At 41.4% G+C, this 25,509-nt stretch overlaps 1 protein-coding gene across 20 annotated transcripts in view; it reads left to right on the forward strand.

Moving 5' to 3' along the window:
* The window catches only part of ADGRL2 (adhesion G protein-coupled receptor L2), a 196,076-nt gene that overhangs the window by 10,329 nt on the left and 160,238 nt on the right, over nt 1-25,509 (forward strand). For all 20 annotated transcript variants that reach the window (XM_069735780.1, XM_069735784.1, XM_069735781.1 and 17 more), the window contains one exon: nt 22,476-22,648. In XM_069735780.1, coding sequence (XP_069591881.1) covers nt 22,576-22,648 — 73 coding nt within the window. In that variant the 5' untranslated portion in view covers nt 22,476-22,575. The remainder of the gene's footprint in view (nt 1-22,475; nt 22,649-25,509) is intronic.

A 25,509-nucleotide genomic window follows, 5' to 3' on the forward strand; every position in this document is an offset into this window, starting at 1 on the left:
AGTGCACTTTGGTGGTGGGGGGCTGCATGGCGGCCATGGGAGTGGAGGGATATCGCTGTTGACTTTAAACAGCATTTCTTGGAGTGTTTCTCCCTGGTGGTGTAATTTTTGTCTAAAGGTCAGGCTGCCAGAACAGATTTATGCGCCATACGAGACAGGAAGGATTTTAGAAAGCCCCCACTCCATAGTATTTTACAAAAGAACGCTGTAGATTGCAAACAACAACAATGGCATTTTCTTTTCGCTCCTAGTATTTTGGCTTTCGATGTAATTTTTTTTCTTTTTTTTTAAATTGTGACCAGCCTTTTATCTTTTCTACTTGATAAAAGAATCATCATTATTGCAATCCTTAAGCATTCCTAACGGGAGGACACAAAGGAGCTGCAGAGTTTCCAGAAGTCGACCTTTTATTTTTAGACTCTTTAATATTCAGGACATGTTCTTTTCGCACTTTGGAAGTGTACTTGAAGGAGGGAAAAGTATTTAAACGTGGAGAAGGTCCAAGTGCATGCTCCACAAAGGAGGACAAAGCGGGCGAAAGGGATCTTTGTAGCTGGGGGGATGGAGCAATGGCCAGGATGTGCAGGGGGGTTCCTGTAGGCGTAGGTTGCCTTGTGTTGATGGTCTCCTTGCCTTTGGGGATGATTGTTGATGGTCATTCTAATGTGTGAAGTCTCAACTCTTGTTTGTATTCAGTCCCTTATTCCTAAATGTTGAGCGGAGACATTACTCCATGTGTGTAGACCCTGGGAGCTGATCTTTTTGGGGTGCTCCTCCTCTACTAAGTGATTTGTGTTTGAACTGACTTTTTTTTGGGATGCTAGAGGACAAATTATTAAAAAATCGATTTTGGATCGGTGAGGTTTTTCTGGCAGTGACCGGACAGGAGGAAGGTGGAGTAAATTAGTTATTTGTCTCTCTTTTTTTGGATGTAGCGAGGTGAATTGTGTTTATTTCCTGCGCTCGCCCGCCGCAGCCACTTATGTCAGAGCTTCGTTCCAAGCCTTAGGACTCTTGATCACAGCATGTGTGCTGCATCTCTTAGGACTGATGACAAGGCCTCCTTTGCTATAGTTTTGCCGTTACTTGATAGTCGGTGACCATTCATTCTTTCAAAATATGCCCTCGCCGCTCAAAGCTGCCAAACCCGATCTGCAAATATAAAGGACATTCCCAACAGCAAGGAGCCATGATAAGAAAATACTTGGCAGTGCCCTAGTCAGGTTTTCAGACCTTTTGTAACCTGGAAAATCAATATCTTTCATGCATGTAACTGTATAACTCGAGGCTGCTCTACTGATAACGGAGGAGAGAAAAAAAGGTAAAAACTCTTTATTTCTGTTACATTTTTCCTAGACTTCTTTTTTTTTCTCTCTTGTCTTACCGGTTGTGTTTGGCATCTTTTGTTTCCTATTCCATATCGTCTCTAATTTAGTTCTAATCTATAGATTACAGCTAAGCTGGAAGTTGTTCTCATGCTTGTATCTACCCAGGGCAAATCTTTCCAGTAAAATATAATTTATTTAGTGTTTTGCAAGGGAATACAAAACTATAACTATAATGGGCGTTTTAGGATCTGAAAGCTTCTGTGAGGCTTATGTTTTCTCATCTCCTGAAAGTATAAATCCGTGACATTAAGTGTGGGCTTTTTCCATTTCATTTGGTCTTACTAAGAGAGCGAGAGCTCGGTATTTGCAAGTTGTATTAAAATGCACTTTACACGGATAAGTAAAGATACCGAAGCACCGAGCAAAGTAACTTTTGTCACAGAGAGCGACTGCTGCATAAATACTCGGACTAGTTGTGTGTCTTGGCCAACTTTTGTGGAGCGTGGGAACTGGAATTCCTCTTGCTTTACCTCCAAGGGCTCCTCACGTCTTGTTTACCCAATAACTTGGAGGTGTTTGGATTAAGACGCTACTTTGCCAGCTGATTGCCCACTCTCGCACTGGTGATTTAGTGCTGAATTTATCTTCTAGCTTTTGGGTGTAGAGGAGCATAGCCGGTCCCCATGGTGGTGCCAATACTTTATTTATTCTGGCTAATCCTTTGCTAATGTGTAAAAAAAAAAAAAAAAAAGCGAGATTGTTAACGCAAATGGCCCCTTTAAGGAAAGAAGCGGTTAAGTCGATCCGTTGTAATATGTAGTTGTCTAATGAAGAGATTTACGGCACCGGCAAGGGCTATTGTGTAGGCATTACCCTCTCACAGCATGCACACGTATTATCTGAACAACTCCGACACATTTTCATAGGAAAACACTTTCATAAGAGGGCTCGAATATTAAATACAACAATTGCTCTCCAATAGGATTATTGTAACGCGAAATAAAGGAGGAAGAAAACGAAGCAAGGTCTGAACTGTGAATGGTGCGCCGAATTAGGATTTCTGTGTCAGAGCGCGATTACTCCGTGTAGTAAAAACGTGCACAGTGGGAGTGCGTTGGAAGGCATACTGCTTTCACAGATATTGGGTTCAGTGCATGACTTTCAGATCTGTAGGGATTTCGGCTGTGACCGCTTCAAGAATCTAATTTCTGATAATCTGCAGGCGCCAAAATGTGCCGTTATGCTGAGTTAGGAGAGGATAAAAATGAGCGTGACAAAGTTTCATTCAAAAAATAGGTTTGTCATTAATGGGGAAAAAAAATCATTGTCCTCACTATACACTAGACTTCTGATGTAGAGATCTAACAGGGAGCCTAAAATGGCTCATTTCATTTGGATGTTTCTAGATTTAATAACTGTTTTATGATTTGCAGTTGTGTGCATCGCAGGATTGCTTTTTTTTCTTTTCTGATCCGGTTGCATTTTGACTCTTACTGAGATGGATTCATTTTCATCCAAGTTAACGTTGCTCAATACGACCTCCCCCAACAGGAAAGGCACAAAGATGTCCAGTAAGGACATGATTCACACTGTTAGGTCTTTAATTGTGTTGACCTAGTCTGTATATAGTAGGTCTTCGCTGTCTTGACCTCGTCTGTGCATAGTAGGTTTTGGTTGTCTTGACCTCATCTGTATAAACTAGGTGAACACAACCAAGACCTAGTCTGTATCAAGTAGGTCTTGGTTGTCTTCTTGACCTCGTCTATGTGTATAGTAGGTCTTGGCTGTGTTGACCTAGTCTGTATATAGTAGGTTTTGGTTGTGTTGACCTAGTCTTTATCTAGTAGGTCTTGGTTGTCTTGACCTCATCTGTATATAGTAGGTCTTGGTTGTGTTCACCTAGTCTGTATCTAGTAGGTCTTGGTTGTCTTCATGACCTCGTCTATGTGTATAGTAAGTCTTGGCTGTGTTGACCTAGTCTGTATATAGTAGGTCTTGCTTGTGTTTACCTAGTCTTTATCTAGTAGGTCTTGGTTGTCTTCTTGACCTCGTCTGTGTATAGTTGCTCTTGGTTGTTTTGCTGGTCTCTATATAGTAGGTCTTGGTTGTTTTGACCTAGTCTGTATTGTTGGTCTTGGTTGTGTTCACCTAGTCTGTATATAGTCTGTGTCATTTCCCATTGCCTTATGCAATTTATAATAAACTCTAATTTGACTGGAAATAACTTCACTTCTGTATATAACCTACCTCTCCGTCCTGCCTGAATATCTGCCCTAGCTCTCGTTGACCTTTCCCAGACGTTGCAGGTATTTCCGTGATATCAGTTTTGAGGCTGTCAAATATTTTGACTTCTCTTATCTAGGAGTTAATTATACAACGTGGTTTAAAAGGTGTCCGAACCCTCCATCTGAACACTCCTGATCTCCTAGTCTGTGAATGAAAAACGTGTCGAAATTCCCTGGAACATTGAACTCTATAGGCCAAGGTTGGTTACAGCGTGTGTATTTGCAGGGAGGCAGTTGAGTTTTTTTCCCAGGCTTGCGTGTCGTAGATACAGAAATAAGCTCTCCTGTTGTTTTAATCAATGGCTATTGATTAGCCGGGGGGATCCATGCTCTTGTTATGGAGAACCAAAAGTAATTCCAATTAAAATTGTGAAAACTTCCAAAAATGACAATTTGGCTTCTACCTTTCTGTAATAAGTGACTTCTTTTAGCTTTATCGGAATGTGAGAAATGATTTCTGTGTTTACCACGGGTGGTTTTAAACCTCTGAATAGGTGATTTATCTGAAGTTTTTATGGCGTGAAGACGTATAACATAAGGCCGCAGTTATTACAGTTGTGAATATGGTCATGCGATTTCTATTTCTTAATCTTCCCTCAGTTTGATTATAAAGCGTGGTGCATGGTCCTTTACTTGGGGTAATCTCCAGAGTAGCCCCAATACTCTTCTGCCTAGCAACCCATCAAATGCTCAGTAAAAAGCACGGTGTGGTCGCTGCTTATTGTACTAGTACAGGTTGGCTATTGGCTTTTAGGTTTGTAGTGTTGTTGGAGGATAGTCTCTGATCTTGGGAGGATAGTCTCTGATCTTGGGAGGTTAGTCTCTGATCTTGGGAATTTACTTGCAAATCATTTCCTGTTTTTGGGTCTCTAGAAATTGTTATTTTACATTTTTAGCTGGTATTCATTGCTACTTTTATGTTTTGATCCTTTATACTTTTTATACCTAATTTTGCTTCTTTTTGTCTGTAAATCTGGATGGTTTTTGAAACTTTGTAAAACAGAAATGACAAAATTAAAAATGGTTAATGGCAATGCAGCTCATACTCTATAACATAAGTGTAACTTTGCAACCTGTGATGCTATTATTTATTTTACTCCTTTTGCATGTTTCAAATCCCGATGTATATTTTTACTACTTTCTGTGGATCCACTCGAATTTCTGCTCATCTATCTGGCTGAAACCTAAGAAGTCAGCTAGGCGTCAATCATATCACTTTTCAGATTTGCTCTAAATAGCAAACCCCATGTTGCTGGACGGATCACACAGCTCCTTGCAGACCATGGGCAATGAATTGAATGCAGCCTCGTGTAACATGCGGCTATTTTGAGGCTGATACCTGCTTTGGTTCTGCTGATTTGAGATATGTCGTGAATAGTGCGAATGGCACTTCCAACCATGCTGACAGAGTGCAGATTGTGGGTCTGTTCTTTTATGTTCATAAGTGACACTCCATACTTGTGTCTGGTCTGTGTCGAACCCATGCCAAATTGTTCTTAGACATAACAACAACAGCGGCAGATAACTGGAAACAATGTCATCGCATTTATTGGGTAAACATCAACACGAGTCTTCAGTCTTGGCTCAAACCTCCTACTTCTTGGTTCTTGAATTTGACGTATTGTAGCACAATTGTGACTTTCTCGTGATCTTTTTCCCTAAGTGAATAGAATGGAAAAGTGTGACCTAATCTTCTGTAGATAGTTTCCTCCTAAATAGCTACTGAAATTCATTTTTTAGGTTGTAGATAACTTGTGATTGTTGGCTGAGCTCATAAGAAGGCTCTACTGTGAGAACATATCTCGAAGTCATATCAAAATCAACTCCAGAACCTTCCACTGTGGAAAGTTCAGACTTCTTTCAAAGTTTACAAGTTGTTTTTTCTAACACAAAGGTCCCCCCCCCCCCAACAGATTAAGTCATCATGTCGTCCCTGAATTAAATTTCTACATGTACATCTCAATACTAGTTCCAAAGAGGTTACCCTGCAGACATGACTTACTGTGCCCTAATTAAAGACTTTTGTTATGTTTAGGAGCCTCCTCCATAATTCCTGAAGATTGGGTTCCGTGGTGCTCCTCCCCACAATCGGCTTTAAGTATTATTTGTTCTAGACTTTTCTCATGTCTCCTATTCCATCCATCTCTCCTCCTGGTCACATTGAACTTACAATGGCCTTTTCTTTGACTGGTAAGCCGTTGTGACCTTGTTCAATAAATGATCTGCGGTAGAAATTGATAATTAGTGCTTGCCGCTAGGGTTCATTTGCATGTCATTAGAGCGCCTAGCGATTGACCTGTATGTACTTTATTTTTGTGACTCGAGTCTATAGTTAGAACACATTGCTATAGGTAACTGTTTCCACCATCTGTTAACATTTGTCCATGTGAGAATGTGCCATTTGACGCAAATGCAACTTTTTTTTCCCCCGTTCTTCTCCTCTCCACTTCTGAAGACTTACGAGCTGATTTGTTTACAATGGACTTTAGCTTGTTTATTCATGAGTTCATTCTTTGGCTTCATATCCAGATTTTATTTCTTTTGAGATTATATGTTGAATCGAAACATTTTGATACTGATAAGAGGAAAACATGGAGGCTTTACTTTGGCTTGGTTCTTCTACATACTGGTCATGATGATGATAAAATGTTTTATGGAGTCCTGGGCAAGGAAGGTTATGGCTTTGGCAGCAGATGTGGAATCTAAATTTCAAGCATCGTAGGACGAAAGATTTATACTTTCCAGCGGATTTCGGACAATGCCTACGTGTTCTCTAGTAGAATGTTGTATAACTAATTGAATCTTGCTCGAAAAGGTTTCAAATAGTTGTACCTTTCATTTTGGGTAACAATTGTAACTTTTCCAATAAAAAGTTTAGGTCATTGAAGTTGTGCATCTCTTCTAGAGGAGTCCTACATCATAGACATCACTTGAGGCTTCTCCATTATGGAGGACGTCTTCCACTGTTGTTTCTAGTCAATTGCTTCCTTCTGGAAGACATTTGCTTACAATATGGCTTACAAGGACTTGAACTAGATCATCATCTACTTAACTCTTGCATGTACAGAAGCCAAGATTCCCTGAAATTGGGATTTAAGACATTTTATAGCCTTTCATACCAGGGTGTCCATCTTTGCATTACACTATTGTGTCACTTGGGTCACTACTCCGATCCCGATCTATTTAGCTAAGGTGTTCATGTTTTTATGACTTATTTAAAGATTAAAGTGCTTCTGTAGTATTTTAGACTTCACCATGCATGCATAACATGAATCACCCTGTTAACTAATGTGCCCAATTACTGTCAATCTTTAATGTTTTGGTCTTTTGTTAAGAATGAGGTTGTGATTTTTGTGTTGAGTGGTCGATTTATGTTAACAGCAGATATTCGTTGGTTCGTAGTCTGGACATTTTGCAATATTTAATGGATCCAGTCACTGCCAAATGATTAGGGAAGGCATTTTTGGTGCGTGATGTCGGGAAGGATGAAGCTACTAGGTCTCAGTCTGAAGTTCTAGATGCAGGTGTGTAGCGAGAAGGAGGTCGAGGTTGTTCAGAAGTCCTTCTGGTTTCTATTAAGGATGAAGACAATTCCCCTGTTACCAGATTAATGTGGATTCCTGTAATGTTACAGTAACACAAATCTACCAGTAGTCCTGGATGTCAAGAATAGATGCAGGTTTAATCAATTTTTTATTACGGTGGATGTAAACTTGTGGCTCCCATCCCAGCTTTCTCTGAACAATAGCAACCACGTATATGCTTATTAATGCAAATATTTTTTTTATTTCCTTTGTCTCGCAAACTGTTTTTGTTTGGAGATCCTCCGCGGTATCTGTGCCAAGTAATGTTACAGGGTTTTATGACTGCTGGAAATTCCATTTGTGGTCAAGTAAGAAAAACAGCATGGATATTCAAAATTCGAAAAACGGGGTTAATAAATATCATACTTTTATCATGCCCCAAATTGACCTTTACTCGTGCCTGATGAACAGTTACTTAGCTGACAATTACAAGGCGTTTTGGATGTGGCCAAATTGGATGCGTTTTGCATTCTCCTCATTTGACCTATGTATGCGATCAGACATGTATCTCTACTTGTAATCAACGTTTTTAGTCATTGGCTTATGAAAGTAACTTTTTTTCCGAAAAGTAACAATAGGTTTGTTCTTGGAATATTACTACTAATACATGGTGTACGTGTGTGTGTGTATATATATGTGTGTATGTGTGTGTATATATATATATATATATATATATATATATATATATATATATATATATATATATATATATATATATATATATATATATATATATATATATATATATATATATATATATAATCAATATCCTATCGGAATTTACAAAATATAGTGCAGAATCTGTAGTTGCGATTTCTAAAAGAAATATCCTTTTTTTTTTTTTTTTTTTTTTTTTTTTTTTTATCCGCACCTATTTAGAATCAATAGCTGTTTGTGAGTTGGATTATCAGATCTTGGACCAAAGCAGGAGCCGCGGGTTTAGAAGATGTTATATATCCTTTGTTATAACTTATTGATTTTGCTTTTGCAGACATATTTCCTATTGCCTGTCTTCATGGAAGTGCCCTTAAAGGGGAAGTTTCCCTTCATCGGCTCCTGCCTACCCACAGATTTCCTGTCTTTGTTATATACATCTAGACACGTTTCTAAATACGAGATTTGCACATGCTACTTTAACCAAAAATAACTTTTTTTTCTGTTATTTTTATTTCCTTTTTGTTTTGTCGTCTTCCGGCAATATCTGAAGACGCCGCCTTCAAGTAACTGATCAGTTATCATTTAGTTTCGGGACAATTCCTTACAATCGTTCTTGGTAACAATCCCTACGTTTTTGTTCTGATTTTGCGTGGATTTTTATCCAGTCACCAGGAGAGTGGATTATGGAAGTGTTTAATGTCTCTAGTGGTGGATTAGATGATACAATGTATCCTCACCGCTCACCTTTTCTAAACAGTCGCCTGTGATCGAGTGATGTCTTGCATTTAATGCCAATTTATGTTTATTTTTTCCATGCCTGTAAATCAATGCCATTAGTATATTCACGGCCTCTGACTACCGGCACGGACGCAGCGGTTTGTGAACTGCTTGTCAGCTAGGGAAAGGGAAGAGCAACTTATTGATAAGCGCGTCACATGCAAATGTATCCCCCGGTCACACTTCTCAAGTCGCTGGGCTCCGACGGGAAGCCGGAATTACAGAACCAACAAAAACTTCCTGTAACTGGTCATAGTTATTGCACTTTAATCCTATGGAGTGATTGTTTTCTCGCACAGGGAGATTTATTAAACCCATATTCTGTGAAATTGCAGGGACGAAGCCTCTGTGTTAAATTGCAAACTGTAAAGTTCCACCAGTAAATGGAGTGGAGGGTGCAGACAAATGTAACCTTGTGTCCTCGGCTGATGTCACGGAATTCTCAATGCCTTGTGCGGGGACAAAGAGATTTTCTTTTTAGAATTGATTAATCGCTGATTTTTTTTTATTTTTCCCGTAAACCTTAAACATATTTCGGTCATCACATATTAGAGCGGTCGCTAATGATATTAAAATGAGCGTGTGGAGAGTCTGTGTCTGCCCATCGAGCGCCATCAGCCGTACCATAGGTGACCTGAAGGCAATTTGTCGCCATTACCGGCCGTCCTTGGACGAGGGAAAAAGAAGACAACAATATTTTCAGTCCGTGCATTTTGACAGTTGGAAATGAGAAAATCTGAGTAAAGTTCATCAGAATAACAGCTCTGACCACCCATTGGTAATTGTTTCTTCCTTTTTTCTGGCATTTCTCCTTTTTGTTTTCTTGTGACTCTTTTATCCGATGTTGTTCTGTAAGTCGCACATAAGTTCAAGAATGGAAATCTCCAGCTGTTCGAACGTTCCCAAACAACAACACTTTCTTGGTGTTGAGTAAAAATGACGGTTTATTAGACCTTTTCACCTCCCGTTCTAGTGAAGTGGATCTGTAGCTACACGAAAACTGTCGGTGTCTGTACAAAACTCGGCTCTCCTTTTATTTTTAGGTGGTGGTTTTTAAAGACGACCTTCGGTTCACATCTGCTGCTTTTAATGCTTTTTTTGATGGCATTTGCTCTTGTAAAAATGACAGTAAAATATTTTACTTTTTTTTTTTTTTTTTTTATATAAATTGCATCGTCCAACCTTCCTGTAGATGTCGTTTTTCTTATTCCCACTCCTTTTTAAAATCTTTATTTTTTTAATCATAGTAATAATTTTATTTATATAGCGCCAACATATTCCGCAGCGCTTTACAAATTATAGAGGGGACTTGTACAGACAATAGACATTACAGCATAACAGAAATACAGTTCAAAACAGATACCAGGAGGAGTGAGGGCCCTGCTGCTCGCAAGCTACAAACTATGGGGAAAAGGAGACACGAGAGGTGGATGGTGACCATTGCTTTCGTTGTTCAGACCGGCCATAGTGTAAGGATCGGGTGTTTTATGGTAAAAATTGGTTACATTCCTAAACCATATTTGAAAGCCCCACTTGGGTTTTTCTCCCATAGACTAGTGACCTGTGTCAGTTTTGACGATGGTTGGCCTTTGAAATCTGGTAAGAAACAGCAAAAAGATTTCTTGATGCCGGAAAAAAATGATCTTGGAATAAACTGGATGAAGTATATTGGATGAATTTTGCACTATGTGCAAAAATTTGGAATTCAGTGACAAATCTAGTATTTTGCACCTGTCGCTGGTGCATTGCCAATCTGTCAGTAGAGCGAAGACAATAAAATAACCTAACTATTAAGTGACTTTCCCATGTCTTGGAGATACAAATACTCCTATTGGAGCACAGTGTTTCTGGCTTCGTCCACCATTGATACAATCGTCTTTATGAGGTGGTGGAGGCGCCTCGGACTATCCATGCTCTTACACATTGCACGTATGCCAACTCGTGCTCCGGCTCATTTCTTGGTTTTGTTGTACTCTCTCGTCCTTTTTTGAGCTAGGCATTTCTTCTATATCGCTTCCCATGGGCAGGTTGGGCCCGTGTCCTGCTCTGCCCTTATTCACATTGAGGTCGGCTGACACAAGGTGAGGTCTAATATTCGAGATGGAATAGGACCATCCTAACCTTGTTGTGGTGGGATGACTTTATTATTTCATGGTAGTGTTCACTCAGTCCCCTACGATAGCTACATGTAGCTATTACGTTTTGCTTATTACAGGGTATATGCTCATTTTGTTGTTTTTTCTTGCATTTTGCCTTGAACTATTGCATGATTGCTTACAGTTGGTAATATAGGTAGTGGGGAGCGACTGACTCAGCTGCGGGTCTTTTTTGTGAGCCCATATCTAGGCATAGGAATTGTAGTGACCTTCTGGAAGTATCCAGTGGGTTCATCACATGAACAGATACTGTAGAGGTCTTCATACTTTCGCAATAATGAGACATTTAACTTTTGTTCTGTTCCTTTTTGAGCTCTTATTTGTACTTAAAACAATCTAAATATAAATTATGGATTTGAAGGTATATATTTATAATTGTAATATATGTACCGTATATATTTTTTTTTCATTCATTGCCCCAATTTTTTGCCTTTTTATTACTATATGTACAAAAAGGTAATATAAGTGTTATTGTTACAAAATCTTTTAGTTTTTTTCCTCGAACTGTCATCAACTGTTTCCTCAATAACTAATTTGCTGCCGTTATGTCGCCAATTAAAGTGTCCCAACCTCAGCTGACGACTGTCACCATAGACATGGCCTACATGGTCTTGGGTTTCATCCAGTCCACCTCCGGCTGACAGACGTTATGCCTTGGCCATACGTGACATGAAATACGAGGACACTTCTTGTAGTTTAATCCGTCCTGCGTGAGATCTTATATTCCTGTGTAATCCGCCATAGGGTGCAGGCGGAGGCTGTGACGGTGGAGCCTGCCCTTCTGCTTTTTAATGAATAGATCTGCCAGTCTGTAAACATTATCAATCTGATCTGTGTCTATTGAGCAATGCGCCGGGTGTAATAACAAGCTGAAAGAAGAGATCTAAACAGCTGGAGGCTCCCCGTAGAGCTGCCGTCTTGGTGTGTTTCATAGACACAATGTTTATTTGGAACCTAAAATTTTTTAGTTTTTCTTCCTCCGAGAGTGAGAAAATTGGTTCTTGCTCTCCTTACCGTGTTTCCTCCTGTTTCTAGTAATTAACAGCAAGGCAATAATTACAATTAACGAATAGTCAAACCCTTATCCTGTTACAAGCCAAGCCGCCAAAGTCCTTTCACGTTGCTTTCCATCTACCCCTTAATGTGGCCAACTCCTTGTTCATATTGATGACCCAGTATGACACATCTTAAGTCATTATTATTTCATTTAGTGGCTGGATGTATAGACCAAGAGGGAATCTGACTATCGATTCGCTGAATGGCTTGTAACATTGATTTATGAGTCAAGGATTTTGTGTGCTGAGCCAAACACAGTCGAGATTGCATCTTATGTGCCCATTGATTTCGTTTCAGATTTCACTTCACAGTAATTAGACTATGATCTCACAGATGTTATCGATAAATTTGTAGATTTTTATTTTTTTTTAGTAAACCAATTTTGCAAATCACTGAAATTTTCACTTTCTTTGTGATTCTAAAGTTCGTGCACAGTTCAGCTTTTCTTACAGTCCAGTCCTGGGGAATGAGCGTGGTGTGAAGGTCACTTATTATCTATTACTTCGGAGGATTAAGAGTAGGTGGGATGCCAAAAAAGGTACCGTCACATTTAGCGACGCTGCAGCGATCTAGACAACGATGCCGATCGCTGCAGCGTCGCTGGAGAGCTGTCACACAGACAGCTCTCCAGCGACCAACGATGCCGAAGTCCCCGGGTAACCAGGGTAAACATCGGGTTACTAAGCGCAGGGCCGTGCTTAGTAACCCGATGTTTACCCTGGTTACCATTGTAAATGTAAAAAAAAAACACTACATACTTACATTCCGGTGTCTGTCGCGTCCCCCGGCGCTGTGCTGTGTAAGCGCCAGCCGTAAAGCAGAGCGGTGACGTCACTGCTGTGCTCTGCTTTACGGCCAGCCGGCGCTGACACAGTGCAGGGAAGCAGAACACCAGGGGACGCGACAGACACCGGAATGTTAGTATGTAGTGTTTTTTTTTTTTTTACATTTACACTGGTAACCAGGGTAAACATCGGGTTACTAAGCGCGGCCCTGCGCTTAGTAACCCGATGTTTACCCTGGTTACAAGTGAACACCGCTGGATCGGCGTCACACACGCCGATTCAGCAATGTCTGCGGGAGTCCAGCGACGAAATAAAGTTCTGGACTTTCTGCTCCGACCAACGATGTCACAGCAGGATCCTGATCGCTGCTGCGTGTCAAACACAACAATATCGCTATCCAGGACGCTGCAACGTCACGGATCGCTATCGATATCGTTGTTAAGTTGTTCAGTGTGAAGGTACCTTAACATGGGCTAAAATAATCCAAATATGTCAGCAGATAGAATTGTCGCAAGTCTAAATGCCCCCAAACACGTTAGATGGCTGTTATCCAAACAACTACTGGATCTCTCGCGACTGCCACCTACATGGCAACGTTCAACTCGGCCAAGTGTTCCTGTGTTCTCAGTGAGAGAGCCCCTGCCAGACTCCTCTGTCCTTGTCCTCTTCTTCCAGACTCCTCTATTCTCCTCCTCTTCCAGACTCTTCTGTCCTCGTCCTCCTCATCCTCCTCCAGACTCTTTTGTCCTCATCCTCCTCCAGACTCTTCTGTCCTCGTCCTCCTCCAGACTCTTCTTCTGTCCTCGTCCTCCTTCTCCAGACTCCTCTTCTGTCCTTGTCCTCTTCCTCCGGACTCCTCTGTCTATGGCTTATCTACAGGAAGAACAAAAAGATCGGCTTCTTAAATTTAGCAGGCCAGAGCCTTCTCCTCTCCAACATCATCTGTCAGGTAACGTCAGAGGGCCCCAGTCACATTACAATGAGGTTGGTGGCTCACTTTTGTTTGCTGTGTATGGTGGCCTTACCAATGGCGAGGTGCCCAGATAAATTTCGTTATTTCAGATTCTTACCAGTTTTTGCCTTTTTTATATCTTGTGTGAAACTGTTTAAAAATATCATTGTGCAGTAAAGCAAAAGCTTGAAGTCACTTTCATGGATGGACGAGCACTGTAGATCTTGTCTGGTTACTCCAGCAGCCAACTTGACTTTTCTCGTGTCCAAGTAATTTTCAGTCTAGAAAGTGAACACATTTTTTTTTTTTTCACCTAATCCGTATCGGATATTTGTTATCTCCAAGCCTGATATTGGGTTTGGTTTGATCAACTGGATTAATTTTTACATCAGGATAAAATGTTGTATATTTTTTTACTTCTGTGGCTTAATTTCTGAGCCGGAAGTGCATCTGTAGATGGTGGGAGACTGGACTGACGCCGTTGGCCAAGCATTGGCTATCTCGAGTGTATGGGCATGATTATTGTCTCCACTTTGTAGCTGAAAGAAAAGGCTGAGTGGGCGTCCGGGTTAGTGGGGTAAATGGACTTTCACATCTGTGACCTTAGTGATATTAAAGACCGCCTGCCACCAAGTCAAGTGTCCATTTATTGCTCTTATTTTATTCCTGCTGCGCCCCTATGTTTTCTTTTTTTTGTTTTTCTATTTTTTTTTTTTTGGGGGGGGGGGGTGTCATATTATATGGTTCCAGAGATATGGACCTTTTATGTAGAATTGTAGAAACATACAATGTTAGAGTTGGATGGGACCTTAAGGGTCATCGTGTCTGACCCCCTGCTCAGTTGTAGTACTATTTTTTGTATGGTCTTTACCAAAGGAGTTTTGCTCGCAGGGTAATTAAGCAGAGCAGCCTAAACACCCCCAGAGAATACCATAAGTATTCGCAAGACCCTGAAAATTAGCAGTAAATATAAAGGCCATATGTCTGGAACCATCCATAGCACGAATAAAAACAAAAACGCAGAACATTCCAAGTAGTGGGAATAAAATCGGAGAAAAATCTGCACACTTTTGACCTGGTCCTCTAATGGTGGCACTTGTGTTACTACCACTGTTCGTGTTGGACATACAGCGGCCCGTTGAGGTCTCTGGAGGGAGGCATCAGATGTGATATATTTCGGCCCCAGTCGTTTGTTACCCCAGAGCAGATTCTTCTCTTTTGACTTCAGATCAGTTTTTTTTGTTCCAAAAATTAAAAATGAATGCAAAATTCCCCCCCCCCCCCAAAAAAAAAAAAAAAAAAACCCTTTCGGCAGAGATAGAAGCCCCTGCGCCACCCTTGCCCCTTAGTTCGCCAGACGGAAAGTGGCACGTTAAGCCTCGTCTTCATCCAAAATTCAAGTTATAAGTTTTCTGTTTTTTTACATTTTCGGTCCGGCTGTCCTCCATGTTGGGCTATTTGGGTGATTTGGAATGAGATCTGTTTCTTACACCAGATAAGCACAGTCTAATAGATGCAGCTGCAAAAAAAATAGCCTGTGAGTCGTCCCGTGGTGTCCACAGATATTCGCATATTTAACGCGTTTCTCAGCAGGACGCTACGATATCACAGTTGTAATTGACTCTCTGAATCTCTCCCATTTCCTTCCCCCTTAGACTCGGTGTACGGAGATGTCTTATTAGTGCCGATCACCAATACGTGATCTGGGGACGGCATGAATCATTAATAAATTCAGATCTCACAGAAGACGCTTTAAAGGCGAAGGCGACTGGTACCGGAGCCGCCACTTCCCGCCAGGTGAGGCCAGTTCATGTGAGAACGGCCACCGCTTGCTTTTCTTTCACGAAGGAGGGTGCGGGGGGGAGACGGCCTCTAGATCTGTGACTTCCATGTTAATTAATAACTGGGATTCCAGACAGAACCTGAGATCCATAACTTCCAGCCAGCCGGCATCTTCATTGCTTTTATGGGAACTTTGCTTTTTATTAGAAGTGATTTATTATGTGATAATAAAATAAAAAGCGGAATGAGTTATATCGCTCAGCTACGTGTTGGAAGAAATATGTAACCTGTAAGAACAAAGAGCAGGGAGTCGCGAGTCTCCTGCGGAGGAGTTGTTTTTTAATTACTGGTGAGCCCTGGTTAATAAGTTGTTGGCAATAATGGTGGCGGGGTTAAAAAATAATTACATCAAAATAGATATAAATCTTCAATTAGATGTCACTATATTTCCTTTTTTTATTACATCTGACATTTTTCTTGGAGGTTTTCATTATTTTTGTTTAAAAACAAAATTGGAAATTTTATTTTTGTTTGAAAAGTATTTTTGTTTTTCCAATTTCTTATACTAGTTATTAAACAAATACAATTCTAAATGTTAGTTGCATTTTGAATTTTTACAAACGTTTTTAGTTTATACATTTTTTTTTTTTTTAATGATCTATTGAGTTAACTCTTCAGACCCTAGAATACTTGATGTGCAATTTTCTAGGCTTCATGGAAATCCCACATATAAGTTCTGACCTCTGTCGTGTCATGATTGTGTAATTGCGCGTCTATGATGTTTATGGCTTTTCTATGGGGTCCACCTATGGATTAATCGTTGGCAGAGTGATATTTTAGACACCTCTTAGTGTTCGCATGGTGTCCTCCCTTCGCCAGCGGCAGCTGAATCAATAGATGGGACACAGAAGTGAATTTAGATTGCACCCATGTGACTGATGTGTATGGAAGGTGTTAATGTGTACAGCGGAGTGAAGACGTATAGAACTGTCTCCTCCCAGACTGCTAACATGGAACATATGTCCTTTTTCTCTCTTGGTTACAGTTTTTCTTTTAAGGTTCCTCTTAACATTATAGACTGAGGGGTTTTTTTCTTCCCTTTTTAAATCTGCTTTTAATTAAATTGTCTGAGCCGGTCTATGTTAGACCTGTCTACACATCCTTTCCATTTTTCTTCATGCCTCATTCCCTTTCCTTTTAAGCTATTTATCACCTGAATGTAAACTTATACATTTACAACTTTTATCTATTTCCCTAAATGAGATCTCAGGCCCCCCCCAAAATTTTTTTTTTAAAAATCTGAAATTGTACAGTTTTACTTCTGGCCACTGAGCCTTATAATCGTTTGACCCTTGCTGTTTTCAGAAGTCATCTCCTTATTATCACAGGCAGAATTGCAATAAAATGTATCAAATGAAAAAATAATATCGGATTTGCGATTCAAAATAGATACAATTACAGTTCAGCTCCTCCTCCCTCCCTGCACATCGGCCTCTGCACAGGTCACCGAGCATGCTCACAGTGATCCCCAGAGACGTCAGTGAGCATCTCCAGACTATTGCTGGCTATGCGCCATGTGGATTTTGTAAGGTTGATTTCTAAATGTTACTAACGGCAGCTCTGGCAAGGTGGCCAGCCATGATCGACTTGTACAGGAGACATAATAAATAATATGCATTCAGCAAATTTAAAAAAAAAAATAAAGAAGAAAATTCTTAGCAGTGCATGGTTTCAATTAGTAAAAATTAATAGGTGATCTATTCATTAACCCTGCTGTTGTCTTCGGTCTTGGGAGACCGATTTTGAACTTTGGTATTTTTTGGGGTGTTCAAGATGCGGTTCTGAAACTTGTGGTTGATTGACTTAAATGAGGATGGGTCGGTCGGCCACGGGTTTCAGAGCCGCATCTTGAATATTTTAAGGAATATTGAAGTTCAAGGTCGGTCGTTTTTGACCGAAGACAACAGCATAAATGGCTGAATCGGAGCATGCTGGGAATTCTAAAGTCTGCGACAGCCAGAGAGGAGCAGGTTGGAGGTCACCGGTCGGTATGAACTGTGCGGAGCTGCCTGTTGGCCATGATCATGTGGAAGGATATTTTCAACAATACACAATTAAGTCAGACATTTTGAAGTAAGATTCACGAGAACGTAGCCCGCGTACTCCATAGAAAACTAATGACGTTATGGAGGCATGAAGAATATTTATGGTTTTCTAACCCAACGCCTCTCCGGGGAATCGCAGCATCTGCTTGTGCCCCGTGCCTCAGTGATGATACCGGTTCCATATGAATTGATAAGCTGCACGGCCATAAATACAGGTTTATGTCCTGGAATTGTTTCCTCCACCATGAATAAGTGATGAGGAAACTTTCAGATGTTGGATTCGCGGCTGCTTTATGATCCGCGATGCATCTGTCCGATGGTCTGACAGACTCGCCTGGATCATTACATGTTACATTACAGCACATGTAAACAGCCGGGTTTCAGTAAAGCTAAAAATGCTTTCCGACATTACAAGCAGAGCCGTTAAAGCGAAGCCTGTCAGGTACTCGGAGACAACGCGTTCCCGTAACTCATTGGTCGGCCCGAGAGATGCGAGAGCAAGCCAGTGATGCATTAACAGGCTTTTTATATGTCAGCATTATGGGATCTTTGATAGGCCTTTAACTCCACAAAGGATGTTCACGATGAGATCTTTTGGTTGAAAAGGCTTGACTACAGAAGCAGATCACAATGTCTGGACGCTGGAATATGTGCTAGGCTCTTGTCCCTGGGAGGTGGCATCACGTGGAACGTTACCTGTTCGCATTGTCACTTGGATGCTCAGTAGAATTCAAAAGCCCCCGATAATTCTTAGAGTTCAATAAGTGCGGAAATAATAGAAGCAACACAAAGGGTCCGATTCATTATCGCACGGAATGAGGCGTCATTCCTATGCGCCTTACTCTTAGAATAGAAGTGTTTTTATATGTACGGTAATTGTATTTGCCGGTTTTGTTTTTTTTGATTGTTCCTCATTGTGGGTAGAGTTTGGGTCTTTCCAGAAAATTTTGTCTATAATTCCTCAATTGTAACTGTTTGAAAAGTCATTTACATTTCTGCACAAGCGTTCTCCGGCACTCTACATAATTGCTGTTTTCTCTACATCTGAAAAGTTTGCACCAGTTTAGAAACGGTAATCATGTGAATGTTTGCTCTCAAAAAAATTCAGAAAAGATTAAAGACTAAAATAAAGAGAGATTTTGGTATTAAGCAAATTGCATGAACCACGTACCCCACTTTTGAAGGATTTGGCTCCAAAAATGTTAACAAGTACCACAAAAAAAAAAAAAGGCTTTAAAAAAATCTGCAATTCATGAATTTTGGCCATAGTATCCAATATAGTAAGTGGATGTAGGATAGAAAGGGAAAATTCAATCATGCAGTCAAAAATTGATCAAGGTCATGAAAAAAATAAAACAGAAAGGGATTGTTAAAAATAATTAAAAGGTACCACAAACAGAACATAGATCTAAAGCGGAAGGCGTACCGACCGTAATAAGCTGTTCCATCCCGAACCATTCCTCAGTAAAAATACCACTACTGATCAAAAAGAAATTAAAGTGCAATTCAAAGACATCAAAAAAGTGACACATGTGTATGAATGTAGAAGGCCAAATTATCGTTATCAAGCCGAGAGGAAGAATACAAAATGTTACCTCTAGAGGAGCCTAATAAGGGAATAAAAAACCTTTTGATATGATGGGAACATCAAGATAAAGTGCAAAAGTATCAAATGGAAAAAAGTGTCACCAATTAAAGAGTGGAGTAGCCAGAGGCTTGGTCCCTGCGGGCCCCCAGTGTGCCATCACATATGGTGCCTTCCTCAGGGCCCCCTGTGTGCCGTCACATCCGGTGCCTTCCTCAGGGCCCCCTGTGTGCCATCACATATGGTGCCTTCCTCAGGGCCCCCTGTGTGCCGTCACATATGGTGCCTTCCTCAGGGCCCCCTGTGTGCCGTCACATCCGGTGCCTTCCTCAGGGCCCCCAGTGTGCCATCACATCCGGTGCCTTCCTCAGGGCCCCCAGTGTGCCATCACATATGGTGCCTTCCTCAGGGCCCCCAGTGTGCCATCACATACGGTGCGTTCCTCAGGGCCCCCTGTGTGCCGTCACATCCGGTGCCTTCCTCAGGGCCCCCAGTGTGCCATCACATATGGTGCCTTCCTCGGGTCCCCCAGTGTGCCATCACATACGGTGCGTTCCTCAGGGCCCCCTGTGTGCCGTCACATCCGGTGCCTTCCTCAGGGCCCCCAGTGTGCCATCACATATGGTGCCTTCCTCAGGGCCCCCAGTGTGCCATCACATACGGTGCGTTCCTCAGGGCCCCCTGTGTGCCGTCACATCCGGTGCCTTCCTCAGGGCCCCCAGTGTGCCATCACATATGGTGCCTTCCTCGGGTCCCCCAGTGTGCCATCACATACGGTGCGTTCCTCAGGGCCCCCTGTGTGCCGTCACATCCGGTGCCTTCCTCAGGGCCCCCAGTGTGCCATCACATATGGTGCCTTCCTCAGGGCCCCCAGTGTGCCATCACATACGGTGCCTTCCTCAGGGCCCCCTGTGTGCCGTCACATCCGGTGCCTTCCTCAGGGCCCCCTGTGTGCCATCACATCCGGTGCCTTTCTCAGGGCCCCCTGTGTCCCGTCACGTATGGTGCCTTCCTCAGGGCCCCCTGTGTGCCATCACATATGGTGCCTTTCTCAGGGCCCCCTGTGTGCCGTCACATCCGGTGCCTTCCTCAGGGCCCCCTGTGTGCCGTCACGTACGGTGCCTTCCTCGGGGCCCACTGTGTGCCGTCACATCCGGTGCCTTCCTCACCGACCTGACAAAGCGGTCTGGCATCCACAGCTCTGTTCACATTGATCAAATATGGATTTAGGAAATACTGGTTCTCCTTTTAAGAAGTTTTGTATGATTTTTTTTTTTTTTTTTTAATCAGACGAAGGGAGAAAAGAAGAATCAGATTTATTCTGCGAGAAAGCCTTCTCATTAGTACCACCTAGAAGAGGCGACTACCTGGTATATCAATGTCTGACTTATTGCTTCCATGGAGAACTGCCTCTTAGATTCCATCCTCATCTTTCCTTAAGGGGAACCAGTGCTTCCCCCTTATGTACGTCACACAGAGCCTGCCCAACTCTGCACTGATGAGAGGCAAACGCCCCCAAACAGGCTCTGGAGACGAGTTTCTGGCTTGGCATTTATGGCCGGTCATGTTACAAGGTTCATTAACAGGTTGGACCTCTAGGTGATGGTTATGAGCATTTCTTTCAGACATGTGAGAGTGATATGGGAAAAAGTGTCGTGCCCCTTATCTCGAACAGTTTCCCCATGGAATGACAGACAATTCTCATTCAGATCCACGAAAATGCACACTGCAAATCCATGGCTCCTAAATACCTAAAGCTGGGCATGGGATGACAGACGGACCAGTCTACCGATCTCGGTGGGAATTGTCTGACCATTTCATGTTGTCGGCACCAGTGAGACCTGGCAGTGGCTTCTATACAAGCGTTCTGCTGACCGCTCATATGTATGGCTACTTTATAATTTCATGACTTTTTTTATTTGAACAAGTTGATGTTTGGTGTGTAAAAGATGAGCAAACTTATTTGTAGGACCCTGATAAAGCATCTAGCTCCCTATTCCCCTGCACAAAGCGCCTTCCATCTGCCGTCATCCATGACTCTTCTTATTACTAGCTGGCCTGATGTGACCTCACGTGTGTATCATGCCACAAAAGATGACGTCGTGCCCAGCCAAGAGGTGCTGGGGTAGCTGGCAAATAGGAGGCGGCTTGTGGGGCTCCCTTCAAGTGATTACTGTTGTTGGTGGCTGGACTAAGGTCCTGTGAAAATATTCCCTCATCTCTAGTATTTAATAATAAAAGACGAACACAATTGTTATTTTAATGAGCATTTAATCAAATTCTGAGATTTGTCAATAGTTGTTTTGACCTCATGTGATTTGCTGAAACTTCCCCTTTTAACTGATACCTTGTTTCAAGGGACGGTGGTCGGCTAGATTAGTGGCGATCAGTCCTGACTCCTGCTCTGTTCAGTGACTCGCCTTGTATTGTTTGGTGATTTCTGAACTTTAGGAAGTGCCTTCGCTTTGACATGTTTGATGTCTCTTCGGAATGTGTAGCATTTTAGAGTTATTTAAGTATCATTCTGTCTATTGTTTGCAAACGGAGCGTAATGTGTGAGTGAAGCGTTACATTGTGGCCAGAATATCCTGTTTTACTTAAAGCTGGCATTTTTTTTTCCTACCGTGACTTAATCAATTCAGACGGTCACATAAAGAAAACTTCAGCATAATCTGTTGGAGGATGTCCATGAATGGTCAGATGACCGAGACATCTGCTCTTTCCTCCAACCACCCTCTATGAATATCCTATAAGGATGAGACATCTGCTGTTCCTTGGACTTTCATCCATGAACATCAAGCGTCTTTTTTTAAAGGGGTTGTACGCTACTGGACATCCCCTTTTAAATGTCCCCAATGTGCTAAATTAAAACAAAAGTCTACTGGCTCTGCACCTCTACTTTGAGGAGCCTGCTGGATCCTTGAGGGATCATCTCATTCATGCTGCCATAGGGGTTGTAAGAAATCTGAAAAAAAAAAATGGGCCAAGGGAAGGGGGAGATGACCTCAAATAGGTAAAACCCCATGCTTACCTGCTGAATCCCCGGTTTTGCCTCCATTGGCGTTCTCCCCGCTGGTCCTAGTTTACTTGGCTTCAGTAATGATGTGCCATCAACACATGTGACCAATCCCTGGCTTCAGTGATTGGCTGCAGTGGTCCTATGTACCACCATGAAGTCCTCATTGCAGTACAGTAAACAAAGACCATCAGGGATCAGCGGGGGATTTCACATGTAACTAATGCTCCTTTTATTAATTTATGACTTTTTATGTTGATCCTTAATGACCTCGTTGCTTTTGTTGCACGTTTTGTAGTTTTTGTTGCCTTTTATTGTCGTCGTCTTTGAAGTAATCAATGTGATTTCTGCAGCATTTCTTGTATTCCCGACATGGCGTTCTTGACAAATGTTAATTTATTTTTCAGGCATGAAGAGGAGTGATGTCTATCCCTCTCCTCAATGAAGTTGGTCTTGTTTAACTGGATTCATTAAGGAATACAAAGAAATCATTACAAGGGATCAATAATGGTGGCTCCTGGCAGCAGAATGCAAACCCATTGGTTATTCCTTCTTATCGCCATCTTGCAGTGTACAGAAGGTAAGCCTCTTTGTCCCTACGTGACATTAGGGCGGTTAATGGTTCTAGTTGTTTGGGTCCATGATTTATGTCATCTGTGATGTCTGGTCATGAAAGCGCCACATTCACCTCCTCGCGTAATGATATCTGTGCGCCGCCTCGGCCATTGACGTGGAATATTCACCGGGTGTCTGTAGATCCCCTCCATGAACTGGTGATGGTCCTCTAGAAGCTAAACACAGAAATCCGATTAGATTCATGACTTATGTCCACATCGCTACCAATGTATCCGGAGCAGGACTCTTAGTGATGGTCTACGAGTCCTAATTCATGGCCAACGCGCGAGGTGGACCAGCTGTTGGGTTTGATTTCCTTCTCGTGTAATGAAAGACCTAATACTGTAATTACCAAATTCATTACAATTCTGGAGGGGATTTTCGTGATCTGTTTGGTATATAATGCTGGATAGCTTCATTTCCGAGCTGTTGGGCGACGTCCGAAGACAATGGCTGAATTACTTGGTGGAGCGCCGCGGTTTGTGGTCTTTGGGATCGGTGTTTTCTCCCACTGCTGCGACACGATATATAAAAGACGAGTTCTGACATTGTACATGATCCTACAGGAGTTTGTGATTTTGATGTTTAGTATTGATGATGTTGACCTACAGCAGTGAAACCCGATCAGTCTGTGGACAAGAGGCCGCCTATTGGAATACCTGTTTGTCTTTTCCAGGATCTTTTGCTCTGATTAATGGCCCTACGTGTTTATTTGTAAGATCAGAGGGTTGCCAGTCCGCCCAGGCTGTATTTTTAGCATCTGAATAGTCTGTGTTCAATTCACTGCTGCATTTTTCTTTCACTTCTGGAAGTGATACCCTGCACAGACCTGCCCTCTCCTCTGCACAATGTGTCACTCCATGGAGAATGCCTCCCTTTGTTCATTCCACATCAGCCCCACTGATGGCATGGAGATTTCCCAATAAGGTGAATGTATCTCTGCAATATCTTCCCTCTCCCTTCTCCTGTTTGCACCATTTATGCTTTGGCATAAAATAGACTCTGTTAATGCAAATGTTCTGCATCCACGCACCCGGCGAATCGCCAGCGCTGCATGCTGGCTCCGAAAAATAAGCCAGTCCGTGCTCAACATGACATTTTTCTTTTGGGGGTCTCTTTGTGTCTTCTATATATTATAGAATTTGTGAGTATATACGGCAATACAAATACAAAAAAATAATAAAAAAAATTAAAAAAATATATATATATACACACATATATAATTTGTATTAACTTATATACGCACTAAATAAATAAAAAAAAAAAAAAAAAAAAAAATATATATATATATATATATATACACACACACACACACACACACACACACACACACACACACACACACACACACACACACACACACACACACACACACACACACACACACTATATACGGTAAATAAATAATTTATATATATATATTACACGTCCATGCATGACAAATTCTTTTTCCGCTAAGTGAAAAATATTATGAAAACCCTAAAATAAAAAACCCAATAAAGTAGAAAATTATATAAAGCACATAAGAAAACGTTATAAACGGGAGAGTACATTCTAATATAATTTACTTTTTTTGTGTGTGTTTTTTTTTTTTTTACATTTATTATTGTCTTATGTTTTTATTATGTTTTTATTATATTTTTCACTCGGTGGAATACTAAATCTATGGGACGAATCCTATGATGAGCAGTTTATTGCGAGAGCTGTCACGTATGAGGAGGTGTTTCTGGAGGCTCTGGACTAGACACGTGAGATAAACTTTTAATCGTGGGGCAGAGGTTGTTTAGCTCCTCCTGTCAATCATCATCTCATGAACAGAGTTCTGTTTAAAATAAGAGAGTTTACACAGGATTAAAAAAGTCTGATTTATTTACTAGAAATAGCGCCACTCCTGTGCATGGGTTGCGTCTGGTATTGCAGCTCTCCTCCATAAAAATGAATTGGCATACGGTAATAATACCACATGCAACCTGGCAACTTTATATTTATTTTTTTAAATAAAGAAAACCTTTTTTTTTTTTTTTCTTAATTTAATCTGGGGACATTATCTTCGATGAAATATGCCTTTAACCTTCTCGCTGCACAAAAACAGGAAGCATTCATTTAGTCATAGGAGAAATGGAGTCAACAAGTCTCGATAGTAGAAAGGTGTTCAGTACTCCTATGGTACCTTCAGTGGGTTTTCTGAAATTATAAAGAAACAGCGCCCTCCTGTGCATAGGCAGCATATGGTATTGCAGCTTTGCATCATTCATTTGCTGTTGTATTACCAGACACATCCCAAATACCAGTATGGTGCTGATTCTAAATATAAAATTGGGTTTTATTTTTGTAATAAATTCACATACTAATTAAAGTGTGCTCAGGATTGTGCTCAGAAACTACAGAGAGCGTCAGGTCGGCGCCGTTATACTGATTACACTGATACCTGGTGATGGAATCCGTCTTGTGGTTGTTGTGTAATCTTTATTGGCAGTTTTCAGTAATGATTTTCTCGCACTTTGGGGCGGCCTATGGGCGGGGCTGTGGGGGTCACCTGTGGGCGGGGCTGTGGGTGAGGTTCTATGTGGTCCTCTGCTTACATATGCATGTTTCTAGGCTTATGACAGGTCACTTATCCCTCACTGACCCGCCCCCTATTTTACATACTGCATAGAATATTTTTTGGTTATAAAAAAAAAATTAACATTCATCAAATTGGTGCTGGTGGCGGCACCTGCGCTGTAGTATGATACAATGGATAATATTGATATATTAATTTGTGTTGTAGTCGTGTAGCATTGTGGGGAGAAGAAAATATATATACGGTATCTTTATCAAAATGTT

Source organism: Ranitomeya imitator, chromosome 8 (genome assembly GCF_032444005.1).
Source record: "Ranitomeya imitator isolate aRanImi1 chromosome 8, aRanImi1.pri, whole genome shotgun sequence".
NCBI lineage: Eukaryota > Metazoa > Chordata > Amphibia > Anura > Dendrobatidae > Ranitomeya > Ranitomeya imitator.